Source organism: Bos taurus, chromosome 10 (assembly GCF_002263795.3).
Source record: "Bos taurus isolate L1 Dominette 01449 registration number 42190680 breed Hereford chromosome 10, ARS-UCD2.0, whole genome shotgun sequence".
Lineage (NCBI taxonomy): Eukaryota > Metazoa > Chordata > Mammalia > Artiodactyla > Bovidae > Bos > Bos taurus.
Window position 1 is genome coordinate 67494188 of NC_037337.1, and position 10414 is coordinate 67504601.

Sequence of the window (10414 nt, forward strand, 5' to 3'; positions counted from 1 at the left end):
CATTTTAGCACTTAACATGGGACGTCTAGTGGGCCGAATGATGTTGATGCTCAGTCCCTAAGCTCTGTCTGACTCTTTGCGACCCCATGGATTGCAGCACACCAGGCTTCTCTGTCCTCCACTATCTCCCAGAGTTTGCACTGCTCAAATTCATGTCCACCAACTTCGTGAGGCTATCTAACCATCTCATCCTCTGCCATCCCCCTCTCCTTTTGCTGTCAATCTTGCCCAGCATCAGGGTCTTTTCCAATGAGTCCACTCTTTGCATCAGGTGGCCAAAGTATAGGAGTTTTAGCTTCAGCATCGGTTCTTCCATTCACTATTCAGGATTGATTTCCTTTAGGATTGACTGATTTGATCTCTTTATAGTCCAAGGGACCCTCAAGTCTTCTGCAGATCATAATTTTAAAGCATCAGTTCTTCAGTGTTCAGTCTTCTTTATGGTCCAACTCTCACATTAGTACATGGCTATTGGAAAAATCATAGCTTTGACTCTATGGACCTTTGATTATATGCCTGTTTTTGAATATGCTCTTTAGGTTTATCATAGTTTTCCTTCCACAAGCAAAAGCATCTTTTAATTTCATGGCTGCAGTCACCATTGCAGTGATTTTGGAGCCCAAGAAAAGAAAATTTGTCACTGCTTCCACTTTTTCCACTTCCATTTGTCATGAAGTGATGGGACCAGATGCCACGATCTTAAGTTTCTTTAGTGTTGAGTTTGAAGCCCGTTTTTTCAATCTCCTCTATCACACTCATCAAGAGCTCTTTAGTTTCTTTTCACTTTCTGCCATTAAAGTTGTATGATCTGCATCCTGCTTATCTGAGGCTGTTGATATTTCTTCCGGCAATCTTGATTCCAGCTTGGGATTCATCCAACCCAGCATTTCGCATGATATACTCTTCATGGAAGTTTAAGCAGGGTGACGATATATAGCCTTGTACTCCTTTCCTAATTTCGAACCAGTTGTTCCATGTCTGGCTCTAACTGTTGCTTCTTGACTTGCATACAAGTTTCTGAGTAGACAGGTAAGGTGGTCTGGTATTCCCAACTCTTTAGGAATTTTCCAGATTGCTGTTATCCACACAGTCAAAGTCATTAGTGTAGTCAATGAAGCAGAAGTAGATGCCTTTCTGAACTCCCTTGTTTTCTCCATGATCCAACAAGTGTTGGCAATTTGATCTCTGGCTCCTCTGCCTCTTCAAAACCCAGTTTATACACATCTGGAAGTTCTCGGTTCATATACTGTCAAAGCCTAGCTTGAAGGATTTTGGGCATAACCTTGCTATGATTTAGCTCATATTTAATGTACAACAGTCATTTATATTTTTCTCCTGGGAAGATATTTTCTATCCTATATGACTACTTAAAAAAGAATATGTAAATAAGACCATCTCATCTACCTTAATGAGTCTAGGTTTGAAAAATATATGAATTCTATAGAAAGATTCTTTTTTCTATCCAAATACAATACACTTAACTCAAAATTCATTAAAAATAAAAACTCAGATACTTAGTTTGCAAAGTCCTTCTGAAAACATAGCTCCATTCTCCAAGGAACCTATATCTCATTCCCATATTTACTTTAAATAAAACATTAGAAATACGAAATAAGTCTGTATCTTGAAGTTAATGAAACAGTCCTTTTTTCCAGTACAATTTCTCAAGTTAGTGAGCTAAAATTTTGAAAATATATTGTTAATTTTCAAAGGAAAACAGGAACATTTAAAACTCTAAAGATAAGGTATAATTTCTTGCTTATATTTTAACTGGCTCACTGTCACTATCCATTAATCACCTTTTATAAACCACTCAGATTTTACCTGTAAAAATGTTAGGCAAATTATGGCATTATTACACATTTTAAAATATTATTTCATAAGAGAAATAAAAAATGTATCTGCATTCAGAACTTCTATAAAAATATTTTTCATCCAAACATCACATGGCAGTGTCATTTCATATCAATTGCTGTAATTGTTTTTAATACCTTTAAAGCACATGAATATGCTTTTTCTCCAACATTAATGGACTTAGGGTCATCATCATCCAAATCTTCCCAAATCCTCACATCACCATCACTTCCACAAGTTACAATACAGCTGTGAAGGAAACACACTCATTAAAAAGTCACCCAGTTTTAGGTTTATTAATTTTTTTGGAATGTTACTTTATCTCTTTTTTAATTAAATCAAAGTAACAGCCAATGTTTCCTTATTTTATATACATTAACCTCGATAACAAGGACGGTTAACTTCTCATTCTATAAAATAAATGTAAGTTTATGTTCTCTACAGTTTATCCTTGGCATAAAATTATTTAGATATCTGCAATAATGTAAGAAAAGTGAAACATGTAATCTCTGTAACAACAGGGACAGGGACCAGGTCTACTTTGCTTACCATTGTGCCTACAGCACAAAGCAGTCTATGACAGAAGCTTTGATAAATGTTGAATGAATAAATGGATGAATGCAAAAGCTCAATTATCCAAAGCTGATTATTCAAGTGGCTATCTGTCATCTCTCAAATCTTATTTTCTGAGTGCTGTTATTCATTTGTTATGTCCTCTCTAGACACAACAGTAAATAAAATACAAAAATAAAATGGTAAATGGCAAAGAGTAGTCATATAAAAAACTATGGATGGAGGCTTCCCTGGTGGCTCAGTGGTAAAGAAGCCACCTACCAATGCAGGAGACACAGGTTTGATCCCTGATCTAGGAGGAACCCACATGCAGCAGAGCAACTAAGCCCATGCACTACAACTACTGAGCCTGTGCTCCAGAGCCCAGGAGTGCCACTCTACTGAGTTCATACTGAGCATACTGAAGCCCATGCTCCTCAACAAGAGGGCTCCACAATGAGAAGCCTGTGCACCACAACTAGAGTAGCTCCTACTTGTAACAACCGGAGAAAAGCCCACACAGCAATGAAGACCCAGCACAGCCAAAAATAAAAACAAAACTATGGATGTTCAGAAGAAAAAAATTAATTTCCACTTGGAAAGTCAGAAGGGTTCATAAGAAAAGGACAGGTAGGACTGGATATGCTGAGATTGGTAAAAAGGACAGTTTCAAACAGACAATACTACATTAATCAAAATAAGAAATTAGTAAAGCACAGGGGAGTTTACATGGAGCAGGCATGCCAGGAAACTGAGGGGGAAAAAAGCAGATTGACTTTAACACCAGAGTAAGGAGTCTGGATTTGGTTCTATAAGAAATAAATAAGAGGACTATAAGTCCCAGTTTGCCCTGGACATTCTTGATTTATGCACCCAGCTGATTTGGCGTTTATCCTATTTTTTTGCTTTAAAATATATTAGTATTAGTTGCATTAAAATATGTCCTAATTTTTCACTTTAAAACACATTAGTACTAGTTGTATCAAAATTGGTGAATTTGACAGACTTCTTTTCCCTTTCAGTTTCTGCCATGATCTTGTTTGTGGTGTAACAAGTGCCGTGAACAGAGTTCTCACCTCAACATTTAGGTAAATCTGCAAGACAACCACTGATAATCCATCTCTCCCTCTCCAACCCTTTCTTGATATAACATAACACCTCTTTTCAAAGACAACAGGTGTTAACTGATAAAAAAATTTTTAATGTTTTGTCACCAACTTTTTTACAAAAAAATTGTCTTGAAAGTTTTTGAATAGTAGTATGTTACAGATCTATTAAAAAGAACAATTTGCCAATCACTAATTAATTAAAAAAAACTGTACTTTATTTTGAAACCCTTCTTCCCATTCTCAAAGGTGTCCTAGGTTAGATGATAAATGAAGAAATCCACAATAAGTTTTTAAGCAAAGGACTAATTCTATCACACCTTTATCCTCTCTCCCACAGCAATGCTCTTTCCCTAATCTAACCACCCCTTCCTAACCCTTCCAGTGGGCCTCATGAGAGTCATGGTCAGGCACCAGCAAAATCAGCTTTTTTCTGAACATTCCTCTGAGAACACTGCTTCCTCTTCAGCCCTCTTAAGTGGTGGCTGACTTCTTTTCTATATCCATCCCTCTGGGACCCCACGTTATTACCCCGTCCATTCTATCGCCACACCCTACTCTTAGGGAAAAAAAAAAGCCTGAAACTGTCATCAGACCAGCTACAAATTCTTCAAGAGAAATCCCTTGTTCCCTAACGATTTTTAGCAGAAGGCTCCTTATTATTCTCTAACACTATTCCTACTGCAATTCTGTATTTTCAATATCCATGTAGATGAAACCTCCTGATACTTGATCTTGTCCTCTATCCCATGTCAGACTCAAATTTTGTCTTTATCAACACTGCAATTGGTTCATAATCTGTTTCAAGCATCTTAATCACTTATTGTTTCACCTTATACCCTTAATATCCTAACTCCAACAATTTTTAAATTCTATCACAAGTCTATCTACAACCTAATGAAAGTACCTTTCCACTGTTTCTCATTCCTTCAAATTCTCACATACCTCCTAATCTAGTTCAGATTCACATTGTCACTAAAATGAATTCTTTGTGTTACACTCAAATAAATCCTTTGGCTTTCACTTTGTCTACCCAAAAAAAACCCCAACCCTGGTTAAACATCCAACTCACTGCCTATTAATAAATTTGCACTTACAGAACTAAATAGAACTGAAGGAAACACAGAACTAGATTATTTCATCCCAATCTAAATTCGTAACTATTAATTTGAATTAGGCCTTTAGTGCTGCCCTGTAATCCAATTACATTTCCCTAGTTCATTCAACTTACCTTCTCTACTAACCATCTATCTCATATCTACTCCTCTTTCTTCAAACCTCTACCTCCTATCCATTCTCAACTAATGACTTTCCTATTTCACTCAGAAAACAGAAACAGTCTACAGAAATTATCCACATGTTCTCCACATTCATTCTAGGTGCTCCTTTCCTCTATTTATAAAACTGACCGTGCTCCTATCTCTGGCCAATCCCTACTGCTTTTTACTCTACCATAGTGCCTCTCTTCCACTCAAAGACCATAGCCAGTCTCCTTCTTTTTATTCTAATATTGGCTTAACCCTCTTTTGGGTCCTCTCCACTGAAACATATGCTGTAATCTTTCTCACCTTAAAAGATCACCTTTCCTGACTTCACATTCCTATTCCACTACTCTTATTCTTTAAGTATCATCCTCATAAACTCCAATCCTTTTCTATTCTCCTAAATCATTGTAACAAAGCTTTTATTCTTACCACTCCATTAAAAAACAAAACAAATGAAAATACTCTCAAATTGACCCACCAGCAGAATTTGCCATAGTGTATTTCCTCCTCCTTAAAATATTTATTTGGCTTACTGATACCATTCTTGTCTCTTGATTTTCTACTTTTCTTGCAATCCCTTCTTATCTCTTTGGCTACACCTCCTTCTCCTTCTTCCTATCCTAATATTCTGGAGTGCCCAGGGCTTAGACCTACAATCTCTTAAAAAAAAATACATTCACTCCCTCCCTAGATGATTCCATCCAAGTTCACAGCATTAAATATCATTTACATATTGTCAACTCCCACATTGAGATTTCCAGCCGGGACCTCCATCCTTTACTTTTTCTAATTCATATTCAGTACTCCCATTTCATTTATGATTTCTAATTTCTCTTTTTTTGGTTGTTGTTCTTTCTCAAACCTTTATCAAATGTAGTATTTGTATACCTATATATATATGTAGTATGTATAATATATATATTAGAAAACTTATGAATTTTTGTCTAAAAATTTATGACATTTTGATTCCACTTGTTTGACTAAGTATGTATAGAATGCTAGATTTCTAATTTATATTCACTCAAAACTTTGATATAGTTCCATTTACTCTAGCATCTAGTATTAGTGGAAAAAGTCTATAAAGCTTATTATCTCAGTGATTTAAAAAAAAATTCTGAATGAGGCTTGAAACTTCTAATCCAATTCTGAGAATATAAAGACATACTATGTTGTAAAAAAAATAAATAAATAACATGTGACATAGTATTATAAAGCACAAATTTTGTTCAAATTTCACAAAATTTTATGCTAGTGTCCATTATTTGTTTTCATGCCTTATTCAAGATTCTACATTGTATTTAGTTGCGTTGAACAGCTTCAGCTACGTGCAACAAATTCTGATAAATTCTCTTTTCATTTGTACTATTATAAATATTTTCTAATTTTCCTTATTATGGCCTCTTAGATACACCCATCATTTAAAAGTGGACAATTTCCAAATACACGGGGTTTTTTAAGTATTTTTGATATTAACTTCTCATTTAAATGCTTTCTTCTCTGTAATCACCCTCTTGTGTTTTTTTCAGTCTTTTAACTTTATTGAGGCTTTCAATGGCTTAAGTCAAAGGTCTTTCTTGGTAAATGCCACATTGCACTCGAAAATATGCGGGTTATTTTCAAATATCTTTTGATATGACTTCTAACATAATCCCACAGTGATGAGAACAGACTCCATACGATTTGAAAACTTCAGACCATGTAATTTTTGTACCTTGTTTTATGTCCCTGGATATGTTCCTGTGTCTCCAGTTTACAGTCTATGTGAATTTGAATAGAATTTGTATCCTGCTGTTGTGTGAAAATAGTATAAATCTTAACTTATGTTGAATTGGTTCAAAGTGCTTTTCAGGTCTACTATATACTTCTACTTTTCTGTCTATTCATCCTATTATTTTTTGAGAGTTTGATATTGAAAATCCAACTAAAATCTTAATTTATCTACTTAAAAAAATAACTAATACATAGAGGAACTATGTTATTTTGTTCTGTATTTTCCAAGTCTGCTGTAAATGTATTATCATAGTCTCATAATTAAAAAAAAAACCGACTCCTTTCCAAGGTGATCTCATCCAAGTTTATAGCGTTAAATATCATTTACGTATTGACAATCCCCACACTGAGATTTCCAGTCAGGACCACAATTCTGAATTCCAAGAGCTATCACCTAAAGATGCAGATTTCTATCTCAACCTCAGGTTTCTTCTCAGAGCTTTAGACCCATTTATCTAACTGCCAGGTGGCAATGGGGTTAAGGATCCACCTGTCAATGCAGGAGATGCAGAAGACACAGACTTGATCCCTGGGTCGGGAAGATCCCCTGAAAAATGAAACTGCAACCCACTCCAGTATTCTTGCCTGGAAAAATTCCAGGATAGAGAAGCCTGGCAGGTTACAGTCCATGGGGTCGCAAAGAGTTGGACACAACTGAGGGAAGTACTAAATCTCCAGCTGGATTTCTCAAAGAAATCTTACACTAATTAGGTTCAAATGCAAACTCACACTCTCCACTTCACAACCTCCGTTTCAAATATGTTTTGCGTTATTTCTGAATAGCCAATTACTTCCCCAAACATCCAGAAACGCAGTTTATCCCAAACACTTCCCTCTCCTTCATCCTTAGTATTTGATCCAGTCTGATGATTTTACCTTTTAAATATCTCCTGAATGCATTCTCTTTTCTCTATACCCATGTCTACTCTAGTCCAAGCTTCCATCACACTCAATGGAACTAATACAGATATCTCCTAACAGTCTCTCTGTATCCACTTCTGCTCCTTTTCCATTTCATCCTGTATGTATCTTTTCAAAAATGAGACAGATCACATTTCTTTGCTTCAAATATTTAATACCTTCCTACTGCTTTTAGGATAAAAATTAGATTCCTTAATAAAAAGCCCAGAAGGCCTTGAACCGGATGCCTACTCAATACCCTCACAAATTCAACTCTCATCAATCTCTGCAACACTTTAGCATGGCTAGCTTTCTTTCACTCCTTTAAGAAAAACGTAGTGGGCTTCCCCGATAGCTCAGTTGAATCCGCCTGCAATGCAGGAGACCAGGTTCAATTCCTAGGTGGGAAGATCTGCTGGAGAAGGGAAAGGCTACCCACTCTAGCATTCTTGGGCTTCCCTTGTGGCTCAGCTGATAAAGAATTTGCCTGCAATGCGGGAGACCTGGGTTCGATCCCTGGGTTAGGAAGATGCCCTGGAGAAGGGAAAGGCTACCCACTCCAGTATTCTGGCCTGGAGAATTCCATGGACTGTATAGTCCATGGGGTCACAAAGAGTCAGATGCGACTGAGCAACTTTCACTTTGACTTTCAAAAACGCTGTGGAATTAACCCCACTGGAACTTTTCAGTGTTCCCTCTCCCTGGAATGCCAATATCACCACCCCACTGCCACCATCATCCATCTCTTTATCCTTCTTAATGCCTACTCAGTCTTCAGATCTCATCTCAAGAAGTACTTCCTCAGAGATCCCTCCCTTCTGAAACTAGGCCAACTTTCCCCTCCTATATGCTTATTACTGCACATATCACTTAATAACTCTAACTGTAATTCTAAATGTATTTTTTGCAATTAATTTGTATTCTGTTTCTGTCAATCTACAAAGACTTTAAGGTCAATGAGGGAAAAGACTGTGCTTTGTTTGCACTATTTTATCTCTAGCACCCAGTGGAGTAGACATGCAATATTTTCTCAGTGAATCAACCAATACAGGAATGACAGCAGAAGCCACACAACTGGACAGTGCTGCATAGGAATTCAGAAAGCTAAAAGGGAAGATGTGAGAGATATTCACACAGTGAGATATGGGGAAAACACTGTGGCTTATACATGATTTAACTTAAACTCCATACTACTTATATCAACCTGCCTTGCTGCTAAGTCACTTCAGTCATGTCCGACTCTGTGTGACCCCATAGACGGCAGCCCACCAGGCTCCCCCGTCCCTGGGATTCTCCAGGCAAGAACACTGGAGTGGGTTGCCATTTCCTTCTCCAATGCATGAAAGTGAAAAGTGAAAGTGAAGTCGCTCAGTGTCCGACTCTTAGTGACCCCATGGACTGCCGCCTACCAGGCTCCTCCGTCCACGGGATTTTCCAGGCAAGAGTACTGGAGTGGGGTGCCACTGCCAACCTGCCTTATGGCCTGTCAAATATACACTGTACACCTGCTTTAACCGACTAAAAAAAGAATATGTTGAAAAATTAAAATGGACTAATTGTAACTCAGGCATTCAAATTAGAGCTGGGTGGCCATTGTGGATATGGTTTCAAATACATTCCTGAATTGCTGAGAATTTGAATTTTCTGAACTGTATCAGATTCAAGGATATCACCAGCTGTTCTCAAAACAGTATCTGCTAGCAGCTGCCAACTGCAACCTTATAACTATACAATCATACTGGACTCCAACTAATCCTTACTTAACAAGCACCCTTACTTCTTGCCCACACCAATCATAATTCTGACAAACTACTCATGCAATTTTGCAATTTGTGCTGTTATAAGTCTCCTTCATTTTGTAGTTCAACAGAACACAATTCAAGTGCTTCTTTAATCTGCGTCTCCTGGGCTATAGTCTTTAGTTTGGCTCAAGTAAAACTCTTTCCTATTCCGAGTGTAGACTGTTAATTAGGATTATACCCCTCCAAGGGACTAGAATAATCCTGACAAAATATCACAAATTAGGAATCAAGCAGAGGAAATACGTTGGGGCGGGGGAAGCCTATCAAAAAGTTTCAAACAGTTTTAAAAAGCAAAGAGTATCACAAAAGGCCCTCCAAAAAGTTTGAATTAAACACTAAATTTGACAATCAGGCAGCTAGCATTCTGGCAAAATAACTAATAATGTGAGATGCATAAAGGGGAATGTGGGGGAAAGCTCGTATCTTTCCAATTCCTCTGGAAGTAAGATTTCACACTCCTTAGCTTTCTTGATATACTAAAACCATGCTGGGCTGAATGAAACAGTAAATCTATGGACGACACATGTGCCATTTTGCATTTCAACCTTATTTCTATGTGGATGAGCCATTTTACGCAGCACTAGTTACATGACAAAGAATAATAACGAATATTCACACCTGAAACCTCGTTTTTGGTTCTCAAAGTACCTTACCTCCCAGAATCATCAAAACAGACATCTGTGTGTCCCTCTGTGTGTCCGTATCTCATGGGCTTCTGTGTGGCAGGCATTTTTTCCTTTACTTATCTGAAAATGTTTTATAAAAGTTAGTATTATTTTAAAGGACAAGAAAGCCGGGGGCTGATCGTAAAGAAGGGAGGTCAGTCTTCTGCGGGACACGCCCTCGGCAGCCCCTTACCCCCACCCGAGGGGCGCAAATAGGATATAGCGAAGGGTCCGTCCGACATAGGCAGGAAGAGAACACGCTTGTCTTCGATGGGCCGCACGGACGAGGCCAGCGAGGGGAGACTCACCTAGAGGACCGAACCTCCACAGCCGAGGAAAGGGACGGGGGAGTGAGCGCCGGCGCCGGCGCTTCCCGCGCTCGGCGTGGTCCCACACTGCGCCTGCGCTGGCCCGCCCACTCCCAGCGCGGTCCAGACCCGGGACGCCGGGCGGTGGCGTCAGCGGCGCGCACGCCGCTCGGGAAAAAGCCGGTTGCTGGG

The 10414-nt window shown here is 38.3% G+C and overlaps 1 protein-coding gene across 2 annotated transcripts in view; it reads right to left on the reverse strand.

Moving 5' to 3' along the window:
* The window catches only part of WDHD1 (WD repeat and HMG-box DNA binding protein 1), a 53538-nt gene extending 43225 nt beyond the window's left edge, over positions 1-10313 (reverse strand). The window contains exons 1-3 of one of the 2 annotated variants that reach the window (XM_005211844.5): positions 10223-10313; positions 9903-9995; positions 1992-2103 (exon numbers count right to left, since the gene is read on the reverse strand). In XM_005211844.5, coding sequence (XP_005211901.1) covers positions 1992-2103; positions 9903-9979 — 189 coding nt within the window. In that variant the 5' untranslated portion in view covers positions 9980-9995; positions 10223-10313. The remainder of the gene's footprint in view (positions 1-1991; positions 2104-9902; positions 9996-10222) is intronic. The other variant, NM_001192766.1, reaches the window with a different exon arrangement.
* Positions 10314-10414: the final 101 nt, after the last annotated feature.